General features: G+C 34.4%; 1 protein-coding gene and 1 long non-coding RNA gene across 4 annotated transcripts; one reads left to right on the forward strand and one right to left on the reverse strand.

Annotated features, from left to right (window-relative positions):
- The first annotated feature begins 1,370 nt into the window (after positions 1–1,370).
- Positions 1,371–3,052, forward strand: LOC121967155. Its single transcript, XR_006107659.1, has 4 exons — positions 1,371–1,874; positions 2,406–2,491; positions 2,655–2,741; positions 2,816–3,052. It is a non-coding gene; the product is annotated as an uncharacterized LOC121967155 (long non-coding RNA).
- On the reverse strand, positions 3,053–18,076 carry LOC121967154 (phytoene dehydrogenase-like). Of its 3 annotated transcripts, XM_042517205.1 has the most exons (14): positions 17,834–18,076; positions 17,678–17,738; positions 17,416–17,522; positions 16,750–16,818; positions 16,594–16,648; positions 16,440–16,487; positions 16,188–16,345; positions 15,794–16,032; positions 15,458–15,548; positions 15,249–15,377; positions 14,781–14,934; positions 11,302–11,396; positions 11,069–11,212; positions 3,053–3,331 (listed from the first exon to the last, which is right to left on the reverse strand). In XM_042517205.1, exons 1-14 carry the CDS (start codon positions 18,020–18,022, stop codon positions 3,311–3,313), a joined length of 1,560 nt encoding a protein of 519 aa, XP_042373139.1. In that variant the 5' UTR covers positions 18,023–18,076; the 3' UTR covers positions 3,053–3,310. The 3 variants fall into 3 exon arrangements, with proteins under 3 accessions (XP_042373139.1, XP_042373138.1, XP_042373140.1); XM_042517204.1 differs by lacking the exon at positions 3,053–3,331 and having other exon boundaries at positions 10,723–11,212; XM_042517206.1 differs by lacking the exon at positions 3,053–3,331 and having other exon boundaries at positions 11,050–11,212; positions 11,302–11,371.
- Positions 18,077–19,067: the final 991 nt, after the last annotated feature.

The raw sequence follows: 19,067 nt of genomic DNA on the forward strand, positions 1-19,067 counted from the left end.
TATTTAATGGATTAATTGAATTTGATTAATTAAGTAGATTAATTAAATAGGTTAGATTAATTAAATGAATCTTGTTAATTAATTTTTAATTGAATTAATTAATTAAATTGGATTAATTAATTGTGTTTAATTAATTATTTAATGGATTAATTATTTAAGTTGGTTCAATCAAACTGAATTTATTGAACTTAATATCTCACCTATTTATAGATTATCAATCAGTGCGTCTTATAGATTTTTGTAAGATATTTGTGAATTTTATCGAAGTAAATTTAGTTTGATTTCTAAAAATTATTTGACATTTGAGTTATATTCAAGTTTAATGGATTAATTTATATTCAAGTTTAACCATTGATTAGTTAAGTACTTATTTCAAGATTTAACTTCCAGGCCATGGCAAGGCTTAGGGGATTTCTTAATCGGATTAACGAACACTTTCTAAGATGAAGATGATTCAAGAGATTGAATCACTATAAAAAAATTCTTATTCAACAACACTTAAACAACGATATGTAAAATCGTTATTTTTTTTACCTTTTTAAAATGATTTTAATAAAAATCATTGTCTTTAAGCATTATTTTTAGTCAAAAACAACGATTTGTGAACTCTTTGAGTGGTTTTTTGAATTCCCTGCCCCCCTTCGCATTTTTCTTTCCCTCTCGTCGAAATTTTTAAGCCAAAACCCTAAACACCTTCCCTTCCCAAACCCAGCCCTCTCGACCTACAATCTCTTCACTCTTCACTCTGCCGAATCCCTAAGCATCTTCGTCCAAGCCCTTTCTAGCGAACCCCTCTCTGCATACCTGTCCTCCGAACTCCTCTCCACCTAACTCCTCTATGCCAAATTTTGGAGGACTGACAAGTCTTTGGGGAAGTGAATCTTGGAGGACTGGCAAGTCTCCGTAAACCTCTCTGCTTAACTCCTCTCCACAGCTCTCTGCTTGTTTTGAGTTTAGTGAATAGTGGTTTGATCTTTGTTGCTATATTAGTTTGTGGTGATCGAACAATATATAAGTTTTCAGCTTCAATATCCAATCTTGCAGAACTAGCAGGTCTTCATGTTACTTGCTTTCTGACTTGTTAGATTAGATGTAGAAGAATTCAAATTTTTATTTGTTTATTAAATTGTGATTAGCTATGTTAACTTGTGGTGACCGGACAATATATGACGTTTTAACTTCAATGTCCAACCTTATATATTTTTTTTTACAAGGTAAAATGGGTTTGCTTTTTAGACATAAGCAGACCTTGATCCTTTTGAGGTTAGAAAAGTTTTATCATGTTGCTTTGTTTGTCGTACATTTTTATTCTTGTACATTCACTTAAGGAAATATTCTTTTATTTGACTTTTAGAAATGTGATAGGGCCACAAGCTGATATCCTGAAACATGTATAAGAATCACGACACTCATATTTAATTACATAATCAAAGTGTAAACTCACATTTTGTCCATCGCATTTCTCATGTGTTCATGTTTTGATTTTAGTGAACAAAGGGTGTTGTTCGGCATTATAGATCTGTATATCACTAGAAGCAACCTCTAATTCTGATTGTTTTAGAATACATACAATGGTGTTGAAACAACCAAGGGCCACATATATCACTGGTTCAGTAAAATCCCATAGGATTGTTGAAAAAAAATTACATGCCTATTAAATTATGCTCTTTGCAATTGAATTCGTTAACTGTTTGCTGCCACCATATGGTAATGATTGTGGTACTATAATGAAGTCTAGTTGCATCATAATGCAGTAAGGGAGACTTTGAAGACCACAAAGAAGGAATTCAGTAAAACCGAAGATGATCTGAAGTCTCTCCAAAATGTTGGGCAAATAATTGGAGAGGTTCTTAGGCCACTTGATAACGAGCCTTGTGAGTATAAACCAATTACACTTTTTGTATCATATATTATATTGTTACAAACAATTTTCTTTTTCATTTATTTTCTGAAATACAAACCAGAGTGGACATCCTATTTATTGTTTGCATATCCTTAAATCTATTGTTTATGCATCTGTAGTTATAGCATGTATTACATGTGATTTAAATTGTAGAGATCTGGAAGATCAGTCAAGTCAATACCTTCTGTTTCTTAGTTCTCACCCCAAATGAGTGATAGCTAAGTATGAGGACACTAATTAAGTTTCTTATTCTTTCTTTTGCACCAATTGCGATTGCCTACGATTGATTGTAAATCCTTGTTAGTCTTTGTTTTATATTAATGAATGTTTAGTTGTTAGGATTTTTTTATGAAGGGTAAAAAAAAGTTGTTATTTAAAGTGCTTTGTTTGATCAGACAATCAAGCATTTAATCATTTAAGCCTACAATGAGTTATGTAATGGCTTGAAGAGAGGTTTGAGAAACTTAAGCTCTAGATCATTGATGTTCTTTTTATGTTGTAGTCATTGTTAAGGCAAGCAGTGGGCCTCGGTATGTTGCTGGCTGAAGGAGCAAAGTTGACAAGGAGAAGCTGACAGCTGAAATTAAGGTTAGTTTGGTAGTATAAAATTTAACTAAGTTTCTTCTTGTGTTATAACCGAATCTTGTGATTTCTCTCTCCATTTAATTGACCTTGTAAAGGGATAGAACTGTGTATATTTTACTATTATGTTATCTTATGGCCTCTTTTTAAGCTTATATTAGTAATGCAGGGAGTCCTACTATATGGTCCTCCGAGAACTGGGAAGACATTGCTGGCTAGAGCAATTGCTAGTAATATAGATGCAAACTTTTTGAAGGTTTGCTGCTGTTTATAACTTAAAATAATTTGGTAACTACTCTTTCCAAAATAGTAACCTTTTTCTATTCATAGGTTGTATCAAGTGCTATAATTGACAAATATATAGGTGAAAGTGCAACATTGATAAGGGAAATGTTTAGCTATGCACGTGAACAAATATACATCTTTCTCAGCCCCTTGTACATTCTATTCTTAGTTTAATATGTTTTGGCTAACTCGGTGAAATATTAATAAACCTCTTTCTTCCACATATGAAAGAATATTATCCTGCATTAGGACATTAGCAAGTCTTCTCATTGTAATATGATTCCATGGCTAACTTCTATGAAATGCAACAATTGTACTTGAGAATCATATATGTCACTAGTTATAATCTTCTTTGACTTGCTCTTGTAATCTTTCAACATGCTTCATGAAAACAATTTGTGTTTTCTGATCTTCACTTGGTCACACATGTCCTGATAACTTAGATACGGAGGCTCGCCGAGCAATTCCAAAAACAAACACCTCATGTTGCTCCTACTGCTAAAGGTGGAGAAGAAGATGATGATGTCCCAGAGCTTGTTCTTAGAGAGACATTTGAACAGACTGCAAAGGAGAAGTAAACTTCATAGATGGATATTCCAATAAGTTTGCACTCTGCTTTGTATGTCATAATTGCTATGTCTATTGAAATTTGTGATAGCAATCAGAACCAGTTACTTGGTTAGTGATGTGTACAAATAATTTTGTAAAGCTTAAGATTGCTCAAGGAGTATTGGGGTAAATTTCTTCCTACAGTTAATTTTGTAAATCTTAGTTGATATAATTTTATAAATCTTCTTCTTTTGTACAGTTAATTATGTTTAATAAAGAGACATCATTTTTTCTTATAAAGACAATAATTTTTAACTATTAAAAAAAATAATTAAAGACAACGATTTTGAAATATTATGAAAAAAACAACTAAAGACAACGATTTTTAAACGCTGCGAAATTATTGTCTTTGATATTAAAAAACAACAGTTTAAAATCGTTGCAAAACTGTTGTCTATCACGCTAAAAACTTTAGCGTACTTTTAACAATAGTGTCAATTGCAACATTTTTTAAAGGGCAAAGACAACAAATTTTATCTGTTGTCGCTTATCATTTCTGTTGTAGTGAATACTTAGTTAATCAATTGAGAAACTTTAGTCTAATTAGTTTAGGTTATGGCGAGATAGCTTCAGTTAGTTCCACTTAACTTAGCAAATCAAGTAAGATACTTCTTACCTTACCTTACCTGATTACTTAGACTAGGCTTCCCTAACATACTATTATTTCACCTTACCCTATTACTATGTTGGGCAAGTGTCAAGCAAACCTAAGTCCTTAACTAACCATTCTAACCTAAGCAAGAATGAAATTAAGCATGTAATAATAATAAAAGCAGTAAATCAATCAAGCAGCAAGTTTATCTAACAACAAAAATTATTTTTATATTGTTTACCCCTGAATCATACCTTGATAAGGTCTATCTAGATAGTGAATCTGATTCTTGGGGATCCAATATTGATTTGGTTCAGCTTGATTACTCAAGATTATTTTAGGAACTCATGCTTGGACTTGATTTCTAGTGTTTCGATTCACTAAAGATATATATGATTTGAATCGAGTCTTAACCTTGTATCCAAGTTTGTATTGATTGTATACAACCCTTTGAGTTCCAAGTACCATATCAAGGTAATTGGAGCCCGAAGTGAACAGTTCCAATGATCTTTTAAGGCCTTCAACTTGATTTTTCAAGGTAAATTTTTTTTCCTCAAGTTGTTAAACTTGAGTTGAAGTTCCACTTTGAACTTGTTCAGTTGAAGAACTTGGACTAGTAATTTCCTTAAGGATTGTTACCTCCTTTTGGAGTGACTTGATCCAGACATTTGACTTGGCTAATTTTGAGTTAAATACGATATCATATTATACAATGTCAACTAATTTAGGACTTACAGTGGGGTTTGAATATTATGATCCGAATACGGATCCGTGGCTTGATTCGAACTCGACTTCAAATTCGGTCTCGGACTCGAGTTCGAATTCAGTTTCGGCAATGTGAGCTTGTACTAATAGTGCCAATAAACTCGTTTGAGTTTGTTCTTCTTCGTCTAACTTTTCCGATGACTCAGGCCACGTTGCTTTTAGGGCCTTGCTTCTTCTTTGATTTTTGGTTTCCTTTATGTTCGGGCATTCCGGCTTGTAGTGTCATTTCTTATTACACCCATAGCAAGTCATTATCGTGGTTCAATTCGGACCCGATAGCTTGCTCTTTGATTGGATCAACTTCTTCTTTTTAAGCATTTTTAAACTAGATTGACTAGTTTGGAGGTTATTTCCTCACTGTCTTCTAAATCCGACACGTCTTCGGATTCAAGTTCGATTCTAGACTTGGGCTTTGAATTTTTCTGCAATCAAACCAATACCTTTTTTGGCCGGAGTAGCATTGGATTGTTCATGTAATTCAAATTTAGAAAATAACTCGTCTAATTTAATAATTGAAAGGTTATTGGAAACCTTATAAGCATCTACCATAGATGTTCACAGTGTATTCCTAGGAAAGACTTTTAAAACATACCCTTATAATGTCACGGTTTTCGATTTGTTGTCCAATTGTGTGGAGTCCATTTAGGAGGTCCTGGATCCGAGCATGTAATTGGCTTGCCGACTCTTTTTCCTATATTTTTATATTATACAATTTATTTAACAATAAATCACGATTACATACATTTGTATCGAAAGTGCCTTCGGATGACTCGATCAGCTTCTCCCATAGGTTCTTTGTGTTGATGAAGGGTTCGGCTCAGTTCAACTCCTCTTTGGTCAAGTAGCACTAGAGAGTTTGAGTCGTTTTTGCATCTACCTTAATATTCTTTCTTGTTGGCACGTCCCATTTCTCATAGGCGAGTGGTACTTTGTCTTGGGTGGGGAGAGTGAATCCAGTTTGGATTATAATTCACATTTCCACTTGAGTTTTCAAGTGAAACTCCATCCGACTCTTCCAATAGCTGAAATCTTCGTTGGAAAAGAGAGATAGTCAAATGGTATTGTAGCCATCTTAATGGGTCATTTAAAGTAACTCTTGTAAAAAAAAATGATATAGAATGTACCAAGACTTGATCTTGGATTAATAGTGAGGGAGAAGTATAACGAAAAAGAGAGAAAATTACTCGAGTGGTGTTGCACCAACTTCGAGAAACAAAAGAAACACATAAAAAAAAATTATTAGGAGTGATTACATCGATTCTAATTAACAATAAGAAAATTGAAAACGATAAAAATTGCTCGAATGGTGGTTGCACTAATTCAGAGCACTCCCTGCTTTGATATCAATTGTAGGATCGAAAGAAGCACTAGAGGAAGGGAGGGGGTGAATAGTGTTGGTCACTTTTTTACCTTTTTAGAAAACTAAAGAGATAATGTAGTGGAAATAAGATAGAACATAAACAATGCTAAGATAATTTCTTTTTACTTGGTTCGTAGCCCGACGACTACTAGTCCAAGGCTCGCACTCACTAAGTGTTTTCATTGGGCAATTCACTAATAACACGAAGATTTACAAAATATACTGAATTGAAAATACAATTAAATAAACCAAGGACGTAGCACAGACGGTGGGTGCATGACATCTCAAATAAACCAAGTGTACCGAGATGCCATGCGCCTAGGTCGTCAGTTTCTGAAAATCTATCCTTGGCCATTACGCCAGAGATGTCATGCGCTCACCATCAGCTCTACGCCCTGGGGGCGCAATTAAATAAACTAAGTATACTGATGACTTGAGTGTAGTCGTCATCGATGCCCCCAGGGTGTAGCACAGACAGTAGACGCATGCATCTCTAGCGTAATGGCCAGGGGTCGATTCTCAGGAACTGACAACCTGAGGTTTACCCCACCATGCGCTTGACGCTTGTGTACCTGCATGTACTTCTCTCCATATCCGTGGGGCCGACACTAGGGGTTCGTTAATGTAGCGAATCTACATTTGAGCGTAGTCGTCGGTTGTCTCCTTGTACAGTCTAGTGGCTAACGCATGAGGTACTACCAACTTGAGGTCTGGGGTTCGAATCTCGGCATAGCCTCTTTTCCTTCCAGGCCCCTCAGTCCCAGGCGCTTGGATCCCTTCCAGGTGTCTAGATCACCTTGGTCTAAAAACTTAAATCTGTATCACAGAGTTAGTACAAAAAACATAATAATAATAATTAGTACAAAAGGGTTAGTTCAATTTGGACTATGTAATCTTGACTTTTGGATTTCCAGTGAAACTTTGGGTTAGACGGACGCCAACTATTCCCTCTTGGGTTAGACGAATTTTTTGAACATGTGTCCAAAAAATTTAATTCGTGTTAAAAAAATCACAGTTCTCGATATATTAGGTCAAATTATATTTGAGAGTATGAATATAATTAGGAGAACTAGACGAATACACAAGACTTGATTCCATATCATTCCGAGTTCTATAGGTCCATTAGCCAGTTTCGACCAAAACCGACTAATAGACCTAAAAAGCTCGGAACGACATGAAACCAACTCTTATGTGTTTGTCTAATTCTCCTAATTATATCTATCCTTTCAAACATTAATTTGATAAATTATATTGAGAGTAGTGATTTTTTGAATATAAATTGATCATTTAAAAAACCTTATCGATTGCTACACTGTAGCAATTAATTCGGGACCTTACTGTGCTAATGAATAGTATCTCGAATTGATTGCTACACTATAGCAATCAATTTGGTATAGTAAAGAGGGGTAAAATTGGTATGGGATACATGATTTGATAATTTTGAAACTTGGATATATGATTTGGGTATTTCAAAACTTTAGATAGGCGGTTCGATAATTTATTGATAATTCTATATTTAAAATCATTCCATTCAAAATTTTTTGCTCTACCAAAGTGCCGGACTTCTAAATTTTCAGAGTTCGTTAGGAATTCCTTCTAGGGCTTGTTGAATTATTTTAATGGATTGCCTAAATTCACTCATTCGTAGTAAATAATAGGCTAATGAATGCTCCTTTTTGCGGACTTCCCAATTGAATTCATCGTATCACTCATAAGTAGCACAACACACCTCTAGGGCTTGGATTAGTGTCTATCTCATGTCCAAGTGTTTGTTCAATATAACCATGTTCCACTGAATGAGAGGCAAACTTGAGAACACTTCTTAACTGATTTCCCTTTTATTATGAGTGATCATTGTTATGTAAATTATTCATTCAACTCCATAAAACTAGCAAAATGTTCCTACTCATTCAATAAGTGTATATTTAACCCTTTCAAGGGTTCAATCAAGAAGTGTCAAAGCATGTTGATACTCATAAGATGACATTAGTAATATTAAGTAAAAGGATCAGGTGCAGCAAGCAACATGAGACACTCAGACATTTGGAACCAAATCAAATAAGTCCTCAGTCATGCCTAGTGTGATGTTTCTCCAACGACCCGTCTATGAATTTGTTAAAACATCACTATGTTTACGTGCGTAAGATTACCGATTACTATCACATTACATAGATATAAGATGTATTGGTCATTCATCGAAGTCAATATTTTCTCTCAGGATCACTATGAATAGGGAAACTTCAATAGCATCACTTCATGCTTTATGACCGTCTTACATCTTTACTCAATCTAGCATTAAAGCAAAAAAACCTTTTACTACAATCGTTGTTGTGCACAAGATCATGAATAAAAAAGTGATTTCATTGACTTATTATAATTATATTTTTCAATGACACTCTTTAAAATCTGCTTATCTCTAGAAGATTGAACTACTGGCCTTACGTACTGATAGAAGATTGAACTCTATAAGTCAAATTAAGGAAACAATTTGAACGCCTTATGAAAAGGATACAAATTATGGCTTCAAATCCCTCAAATTCAATTCTAGTAAAAAAGTACTCATAATAAACAAGAGGAAGGGGCGCCTTGCAACTAGGATTCATGTGCAGTGGCTCGCATGTTGAAAATGACAATGATGATTTGAACAAATCATCATTGTCATTGAAAAATAACTGAAAGTGGCTCGCATTTGTAGTGATTTGAACACTACAATGTGTAGCGTCGAACACAACTGAAAGGGGCGTGGCACTTGTAGCTAAGGGTGACAGCACCACTCCGTCACTGACAAGGTATACTTATCAGAATAATGTGTCACATGGTCAGGAAGAGGATCCCTAAAGGAAGGAACACTACATTGTCTAAGAAAAGGAGAGGACTGAGAGGTGGCAAAGGTGTGCAACACCAATAGGGAAAGGGGTTGGGTAGGGTTTTGCCAAGAAAGAGGTTCCTCCTATCTATATAGAAAAATCCCTAGATGCTGACTAAAATGAACATAATTTTAATTTTAGATTCAACTTGAGTATAATCCAAAAGTGATCAATTTGGATTCAAATGAACTTAATTTGAGTTCAAACAACTCTTTAACTAAATATCCTCTTTATTAGCTCAAAATTATCTCATAATCAACAACAAAAAAAATTCCCAACACATTTTGTTTAAATATAATTTTCTTGAGTAAATTTAGATTTCACATAATTTTTTTTATAATTTAGGAAACACAAATATGGAAACGTATGACGCACATAGTTTTATTATACCATTGAAATTGCTACTACCAGATAGTCACACTTTCTTCAATTTCCAAATTATTGCCAATGTCTCATCTCAACTAGTTATCAGTATAATCTATAAAAGCACATCTATTTATCTCACACATTAAAGTAATCCTTGAATTCGAGATTAGAAGGTCTCGAAGCACACTTTTTTTTAGCATTTAGTCTTTCCCTCTTCTTATACTACCAACATGTCCTCTCAATGTGATAATAGCCAATGAGTGTCATTCATGCATAATTAAAGTCATTTGAGAATATTTGGCTTCCATCTTTATCATCCTTTTCCTCTATTTTATATGCTTGAATTTTATTGAGTTTATTATCCATTATAAAAATCATCAAATCCTTAAATTGTTCCACAACCATCAATATCACTTTTGATTTTCATCCAGGATTACAAGCAAATTTATTGATGAAGGGCATGAGTCTCAAACTATACTAACTATATGTACTTTAATAATCTTCATCTCTTTTGACAGTGTCATGATCTTTAGATACACCATCATCTTGGTCATTCTAATCTTGAGAGTTTTAAACATATGGTTCTCAATTTGTCTAGTCTTTAATCTCTTGGAGCAAAAGGTGATAATGCTCACCCCGGACTTAGCATAGTGGTCCTTTACGTGGGGGAGGTCACGCACCCAACAAGGCATTTTGCACCTACTACGAATTGATCCTAAGACCTATTGGAGCCCTTTTATCCTCGCCTCTATGTTGTGTCAATTTGAAAAAAAAATGCTAAGTTTTCACTCGCTAATAGCATTCTATATGGTGAAAGTGTATCATTTACTTTAGCTCATTGTAATTTGAGTTGTGTTCCAATCTTATGTTTGATAATCAAAAACTCTTTTAGTTCATTCAAATGTTTGGATCCTAATTTACATTTATAACTATTTACTAGTGCATGATATTTCTTAATAAAAGAGTATTCTAAACTTTCTCCATAATTTTTCTTTTCTTTTTTCAAACTTTATCTCAATTAAACCTTTTTGAAGCAACAATTCTAAGGAGTACCATTTTTGAGATTAGGAATCCTTCACTAGTTTTCTTGTCCTCACTCCTAGAAAGATATTTAAAGCCACAAAGTCCATATTATCCTTCTTTATGTTTGATACCTTAAGGATGCTCTAAGAAAAAAAAAAGTTCTATCCCAGGATCCAATGATGTTAATTAGACAGGTTTTCCCTCATATATGATGCACATGGAATCTATCTACCTTATAGTTAGGTCAGAACACACTGAATAATAGAAACTAAAACTTTAGAAATAAGTTCTAAGTAGCCATAAATTTGAACTGTAAGCATCCAGCTATCCTGCACAAAATCTGTATTTCAGTCTTTTATTAGAGGGCAAATAAAACAAATAAGATTTTATTAGATTTATTGTCACTTCATCACAAAGAATATGCAATCTAATAAAATTACTACATTATTTATTAGCTCCAATGACCAACAACAGATTTGTTAACTCAATTCCTAATGACCTTAGAAATAAATATATTTGTAACAAGTTAATTTTTCATATGGTAGAGTTTGTAAACTGTAAAACTATAATATTAAATAAAGACACAAGTAGAGGAAGCTGCTTAGAAAACAAAACTTTTTTCCCCCCATTATTTGTAAAATGGATTTCATAAAAAAAGAAGACTTGGAACAATTCTTTTAGAGGAAGTATTCAAACACTGGAAGCTGGGATCTTATCTCAACAAATCTTCTATTGAGGCTTCTTAATGCATCAAAATGAGCTTCATCTTCTTCAACTGCTATTATTTTGGCAAATTCTCCCTCTCCGAGATAGTCCACCACTCTGTTTGCAACTTCAAGTCCCGTCACATAAGCTTTCTCCTGATATGTGTCACAGTATTATGTTAATAATTTCACTTGCAATTTCCATATTGTTTTCGATTTGTCCGAGTATGATGCTTGAGGATTACCTTAGACCATGATCCATGTCGGTTGAGTATCCAGTCTCCAGCCACAAACAAGTTAGGGAATGTAGTTGAGCTGCGCATCATATGTTTATAAGAACCTGCATATATATCACTTCTAGTTCATTCAATTTTTGAAATTATGATGTAAAAACAAGAAAAGCATAGCATTTAGTAACTCAGCCACGTGTATTTAAATAACAAATTTTCTGGAAGTTTATTGTTATCCGCTGCCTTGTGGAAAAAAACAAAACAAAAACCTCATTGCTATCAACGAGCTGTCATTCCCAAAAGGGACGTTTCCAAATTTATTTAAGAGCATCTGTTGAGATATTAAACATGTCATATCACCGATCTTAATCTATATATTTCCTTCAGGAAAAGGGAAAGATAACGAGGAAATTGCAGCAAGGAGAGTTCAAGATCACTGGTAAATAGATGCAAAAACAATAAGATTTTCCAAATGAAAGCTTTTGCGAACAAGAACGAAGATGATTGCTCTCTTCTAAAGAAATAATCTCCAAGAGGTATATGAAACAGATGTTCCCAATATTGTCAAAATTTTAGTCAGACACTAGTCAATTAAAGCATGATTGGTCATTGGTTGCCTGACATCGAACATAATAACCCGTTTGCATGTATCAAAATACAAATTTTAGTTGTCTAAACCAAGATTAGTCACCGAAAGATGTTCACTTCAATTAATTGACCAAATTTGATCAATCAGGTGTTGGGTTTGAACAAAATATATATTTAGTCGAATGACTAACTCATAGTCAACTAACCAACTATAGAAAGTCAGTTTTAGTCAATAAAACAAGTTTAATTCACCTAGATATATAAGCAACAGATAGAAACCAAGTTTTAGCAATCAAACTGAGCATTTGGAATAAAATTGATACAAACGTGAATGTTGGGTCGGTGAACCTTTGGTCTTATTGCAACTATGTTGCTAAACAATAATCTTTGGTAAACTACATGACCTGAAATACCCAATATGACATCTTCAATACTCTTAATTACATTTAGGATGTTTTAAGACCTGGCAGTGCATTTGTTCAAGTTCTTACCAACAATCCAGAACTTCCAACCTAAACAGAACAGAGGTAATCATGATACAAAGCATAAAAAACAATAAACTTGATACAAATAGCTTGTTACAAGCCTAAAAGCAATAGAAACAAGCTCTTTAGGTAAACTAGACTCACCCTAGATGCTTATCCTTTTATACAAATCAACTTTTAAATCCTAAAACAAATTGTTGGAGGTTAGATATATTCGCAATATGGTTTAAGTTAGATGTCTTTTTGTGTTTTGATGTGTGTATCATGTGGTTATAATAGAGATTGTAGGCTTGAGGGTTGGAGAACTAGATCAAGTGGAGCTTATGGATATGGTGGTCATGAAGATCGTGCGCTTGAAGGCTAGAGGCCTGGATTGAGTGGAGCAAGGAGCTCGATGAACTTGATGGAATTGAGTTATAGGCATGGTGATCTTGGAGATCATGTGCTCGAGAGATTGGTGCACTAAATCTTGGGGCAAAGCTCTGTGGACATGAAAGTTGAAAACTTAGATCGTCATGATGCTTGAATTGGGTTGCTGCACTGGAGCTTAGTGGACTCGAGAAGCTGAAGACTCTAAGTTATGAGAATCATGATAGATTATATTGAGTAATTGTAATCTTTGATTTTTTTTATCTTTGAGTTACACATTGGAACAATATTGTGGTTGCTTAAGTAGTGGTTGAGCTACTTATTGCTTGATGGTTGTGAAACCTTCAACTATGGGATAGTCTCCCAAGTTGTATCTTGTTGACCGACTCAAGTCTCAACCTTTGTGTAGGCTTGATGGACTGTTAGCCAAGTGAAAGGGGATTCCAAATGTTTTCAATCAACTAGAGGTGATTTTCAGTCAATTAGATTAATATGTTGACTAGATAGAGGCAAATAAATTGTTTGATTGAAGCAACAGGATGTATGGAGGCTGAGTACTAGACTAGAATATTTCAACTAACTAGAGATATAATCATTGTTCGCCAAGGCCACTTGTGAGCATCAATTTTTTCTAGTTGACTAGAGACAACCAGAGATACTCCATTAAAGGTTTTGTATAGTTCAAGACCTTATGGGCACTTAGAACATCCACACCAGCTTATGTAAAACAAGTTACTACCCTAAATTTTGCATTTTTTTTGTCAAAAAGCCACTTACATCATATTCCCTTTCAATTCTCTAAATTTAGATTTATGCTATAGTGCTTCTCCAATTATAGAAAATGAAACTCTCTACTCTAAAAATAAAATAATATTTCTTTTCGATCTCTCTCATTTCTTTTCAATCTCTTTCTCCAATTAAACTCTCTACTATATCAAATATAATAATAAAAAAAGTGGAAGAGAGAGAAGAAAACAATAAAAAAAATGAAGATAATAGAAATTTTAGGATAGCTAATGTAGTGTGTAATGAAAAGTGACCGTTTAAATTTAATAAAGTGGGTGGCTTACCTCAAATTTTAAAGATATTATAGAGAAACTGATGTGAATGCACTTAGAAGTTATTGTAAACGTCCAAAATCTTTAAGCTCATATTGAGCAAGTGCCTAAAAGCATCCAGCAAATTGCAGAAAGATTAAAAGGATTCAATCTTCCAACTATATGTTATTTTACTTGTTCCCATGATTTCATTCCATTATATAGGAAAGAGGTGATGTTTATTATCAATGAAATCTTTGTCACGGGTCAAACTTACGATATCTTGTGAAATCCCATTAATTGGGTCAAGGTTTATTTTACTTTGTAGAGGTTTACTGCATTATCACTTGTGAAGAGATGATTTAGTAGAAACTATTAAGGAGTGAAGCACCGAACACATCATAGAACATGGAGATGGAGAAAGAATAAGGTCTCTTAACTACATGAGATCTTATTAGCATTGTGTTGTAGTTTATTTCTTTTACTTCCATTGTGTATCTACCATTACTGGTAAGACTTGAACAAGGACAAAAGAGAGGAAGTACAAGAGAAAGTGAGAGAAAACACAAAGGTACAAGTTAAACGACGTGAGAAAGAGTTCCGAGAGTGAAAGTTAATTAGTTTAAACCAATTGGCTTCAAATTGTTGTCAAACATTAAAATCATGTAATCATTCTTGCCACAATGTTGGAACCAAGATTATCCAGCGCACTTTATTATTATCACCAAAATAGATTAGGTTGGTTCCAGTATGACTCCTTGGCCAGGAACATTTGAGTACTAGTAAAAAAACATAGGTTGGTTCTTGTCAATAGTGGAGAAGTTGAGCACATCAAGAAGGGACTTGCAATAACCTGAATAGTTACTAAAGGAAAGGAAGGTTGACTTTGAATTGTGTGCAGTATGGTTCTTGCCTTCTTGGTATAAATTTTAAACCATGGTTCATCATCTTCCCAAAGTAAGGGATTTAGACAATATTTGTTGCATCTTCGATATATGCAGTATCAAAAACTAACCTGGAAAGAAGTGAGTTGCAGATTTGGCATGTTTGACTATATTTTGCTGCACCACAATGGCCTCTTTGAAATCTTTGATGCAATCAGAGAGATATGCCACCACTTTTGCAACTATTTGCTCATCTTTTAATGCCAACAGCTGAGTGGCACAATACTGCAACAAAAAGGGATATAAGGTTAAATATATATATATATATATATATATATATATATATATTTTTTTTTTTTTTAAAAAAAAAAAAAGTATGAGGTAATCAAAACTAAGGTTGGAACTCACAATAAGGTCACTATCTATTCACCCCAAGTATGATTATTTTGTTAGAATACACATGCTTGGCGATGGTTGCGTATGAACACAAAAAAATTAGGTGCGCTATCTATTCACCCCTTACAAGTTTTAATGCAGTGGCCAAGCATGCATATTTTCACCAAGTAAAAATAATCAAAACTTGTAAGGTTGGAACTTACAATTTCGACTTCCAAAACTGTTGCTTGCTCATCTTGATATTCATCATATATTGAATTCAAATCTAGCAAAGTCCAGCTAATTAAATCATCAAAGCCAGAGCAAATGTTGGCTGCATTTGGAATTTTGACCTATTAAATGCACAAATAGTGCAAGTTCAACCACCATATATATTTGCACACAAACAAACAAAAAGTTTTTTGTTGTTCACCTTCCTATCAAACCATAATTTAACAGAGACCACATCCACAGTGGCAAGGTTAAGAACACCCAGGAATTCCTGTCGTGATTGTAGCACAGAACTACAGGATGAAATTTAGTGGTCATATGGCAAAAGAATGAGATTGGGTTTAATAATGTAAACTAATGGCAGAATCTAATAGCGTATCTAAGCCGGCAACAATTTGGTACATCCTAGGCTTAGAATATGATTCACATTTAGGAAGATAGCCCACTTCAGAAGAGCAATCAATCAATGCATAGGAAGAAATGAAGCAATCCCTTGTTTTACATTCCCCTTGTGACAAATAGAGATATCTTATCTTACCTGCTGCGTATAGTGGACTGAAGAGTGGAGATACCAACAGCTAGAATTATTGCATCAGCTTTATATATTTCTTCTCCACATACTAGTCCTGAAACACAACCAGTATCTTCATCTACAATAAACTCTGTCACGCTTTTGTTTTCACAAAATTTTAAGCCTTCTAATCTCATGGACTCGAGCCATGGCAAGAAAATCTTTTCTTGAATGGTTCCACGACACCATACTGCATCGAAATTTTGCTATATAATGGTACAGAGCAACATGTGTCAAAATCATCCAAGACAAAAACAGCATGTGTACAATGGAAGAAAAAAAATAACATTTGTTCATAGTTAGACAGCATGCACAATGCATGACTGAAAACCTTAAACCATGAAAAATAGAAACAACTCACCTGATGAGAAAGAATATAGTAATATAGCATTGCTAAGGTTGCTGCTGCACTACATTGCTCTGCTGGTGCAAATAAACCCACATGAAGCATGGGTTCAAAGACCTTTTGAAAAAGACTTTCTGAACACCCATATTGTTTAAAGAGTTCCCTTGAAGTCACTGTAATTTACAAAAATCCTTCATCAATCTCTTTAATGTCTGATCAAAGAATAATATCTCTTTATGCCACACATGATAAAGATAATTCCCTCACTTTTGTCATATTTTCTCCAAGCAGTATCAGTGTTGTCAAAATCGATAACTGAAAAAACCAAGAATTAGTTAGTCTACAATTGCTATCTCAAATTAAATTCAAAGTGTATCATCTAACACTGACTTTAATCAAAGATAAAAGGCTCAAAATGTACCTGCTGATATAAGAGGGACAGAAGCTAACCGATCTACCAATGGAAGATTGACAAACTGCATGGAAATATTAAGGACGAGAGGAACAATAATTATGGAACATCAATAATAACATAATGAAAATTTTGAAACAAATGTGAACCAGTTCTCAGACATACTTCTGGATATAAGAGTGCTCCAAGAGGCGTTGGCAATTGTGTAAGATCCTTAAATATAGGAAACTTGACCTGCACAATTTGACAAGAAACCAATTGTGTTTGTATGTTTCTCCAAAAGGCCAAAACTGATACTAATGCTGATATTTGGGGAATCCTTCGTTGACAAGAATAATAACAGTATAGAAGCACGAAAATGACCAAGTAAATAGTGGACATATAGATTAAAGAATAAGGTTTGACATATAGTCTATGTTGTGCTATCTCTGCACACTGATATAAAGAAAAAGCGTACCAAAGGATTGAACTTCAAATAATTACATAGTAGAATAAAATGAACACGGGACAGATATTATTAGTAAGACGATTGATGAGAAGTTTGATCATCAAGTTGTATTTGTCCAACTATTTGGAGTTGGCTACTTGCTCCCTCCATTGAACTTGATACAAAGTTATATCACTCAAACATTGGTAAGGGAGCGTTTTTTACTCATAATGACATGAAAATTACTTATCTTCTTCTTTTTCATGTTCATCAGATGTAGTCGCTTCTTATAGATCAAAAGTGATTGACACTAGACACTCCTAGTCCCAGCCTTCTAGGTGCAATCCAAAAAATGAATGAGAAAATATATAGAACCCTTGAAAGTAATACCTAATGAAACGTACCTCCATTCCTTCTTGAGAGTAAAGCGCTGAACTGGTCCACTTGGTAAAAGGCTGGAGTCCAAGTTCATCAATTGCAGAAAAAAGGTTACGATATGGACGCCAAAATCCTGAGTAAGAAAAAGTACCATTTAAAGGGAATGAAATGAAAAACAAAATGTCATAATTGAACATCGTCAAATGGATTTAAAGTCGCCAGTAGCTAAATATGACTATACAACTTCCGGCAATTCGAGGAAACAAGCAGCATCAAGATATAGCATACCTTTAACGCCGATTTCTTCAGCAGGGCTGTTCCCGGATTCGAGGAGGGTGACTTCGAAGCCCTGGAGTAATCAATAAAAGGATTTAACGAAACCTCATTTAGATTTTCATAGATTAAATGCTCCTCCGGTTCCATACATGAAGATCCACTCCAAACCTGCTTGCAGAGGTGATGGGCCGAGGCGAGACCGGCCCAACCGGCGCCGACAACGACCACCTTCTTCCGGCTGGCGGCGTGGATAGAATTGGAGGCAGATGAAGAGTCGGCACAGCAGCGGCAACAGCTCTCTCTTGGCCGTAGGAATCGCGTCGCAACGAGAGCAGCAGGAGCTGCAGAGGCCCACATCCTGTTCGAGGGTTGTTTCCCTCCTCTATCTCTTCTTGTCCTTCCAATTTATTTTACGGCAATTTACCAACAGTTTTGAGAAATGTATAATTCGCGCTGGCGTTTTGGAACGGTCCAAATCGTATAGGCTTCTTGGTGAAATTTCTATTTTACCGTTGACATTCTGACATGCTCCCTAGGCAGGTGATTTAAGTCTGGGATTCGAATTTTGATAAAGACGAGATAAATATTTTTTTTATATGTTAGTCATTATTTTAAAAGTTAGTAGTCGTTCATGATTTATTTTCTCCGTGTTAACCTTGGACGAATTGACGAGAGCACTAGAGGCGAATATATTCATCTTTTTACCATCATAAACAAGAATTAAACCGGAGTTTCAGATATATCATTGATCCATTTAGTTCCTTTTAAAAAAATTCTGACATCTCCTCGCTCCCACTTTATTAGTGAAATTAAAAATCCTAACATCCATAGATGAAAATGATGTAAAAGATAACCTTTACATCACCAGGGCGGATCTAGTTAGTGTTAACCAATGCTTTTACTAGGCGAGCTCAAACCTCATTGACAAAACTTTGAATGGTAGGTCTCAATGCTTCACTCACTAGTGACTGCATCATCCCTAGTTGGTGTTTGTCCACGGGAAGAAGTAGTTGCAGTATTAATAATATTTGAAATGTTGAAGAATTTATCATCTTCACAGGTGATTGAATAATTTTTCTTAAAAATATGTAAGCAAAATATGTATGTTGAGTTTAAGTTAGTTTTACAAAATTTATGTGATTAAATTGACAGAAGCAATATGATAATGAAAGGTAAACGATCTTAGTGAAAAAAACTAAAATATCTTAGTACCATCATCTACTAGAAATGATGTTACAAATGCTTTGATGTGTACAATTGTCTCATCATCAGTATTTAAGTTTGTTAAATTTATCCAAATGAAATGGCTAAAAAGTGGTACTTCGTTTGAATGCTATTTGTTTGTTCATTTACAAAGGTGGAATGTTTAATTTGGATATTGTAGAAAATTCAAACATTTACC

Source organism: Zingiber officinale, chromosome 3B (genome assembly GCF_018446385.1).
Source record: "Zingiber officinale cultivar Zhangliang chromosome 3B, Zo_v1.1, whole genome shotgun sequence".
NCBI lineage: Eukaryota > Viridiplantae > Streptophyta > Magnoliopsida > Zingiberales > Zingiberaceae > Zingiber > Zingiber officinale.

Coding starts and splice junctions, on each gene's coding strand:
- LOC121967154 (XM_042517204.1), bottom strand. CDS start 18,022: ATGTGGGCCTCTGCAGCTCCTGCTGCTCTCGTTGCGACGCGATTCCTA. Junction 11,397..14,780: donor TGCAACTCACTTCTTTCCAG/GTTAGTTTTTGA, acceptor ATATATATGCAG/GTTCTTATAAACATATGATG. Junction 11,213..11,301: donor GACATGGATCATGGTCTAAG/GTAATCCTCAAG, acceptor GACACATATCAG/GAGAAAGCTTATGTGACGGG.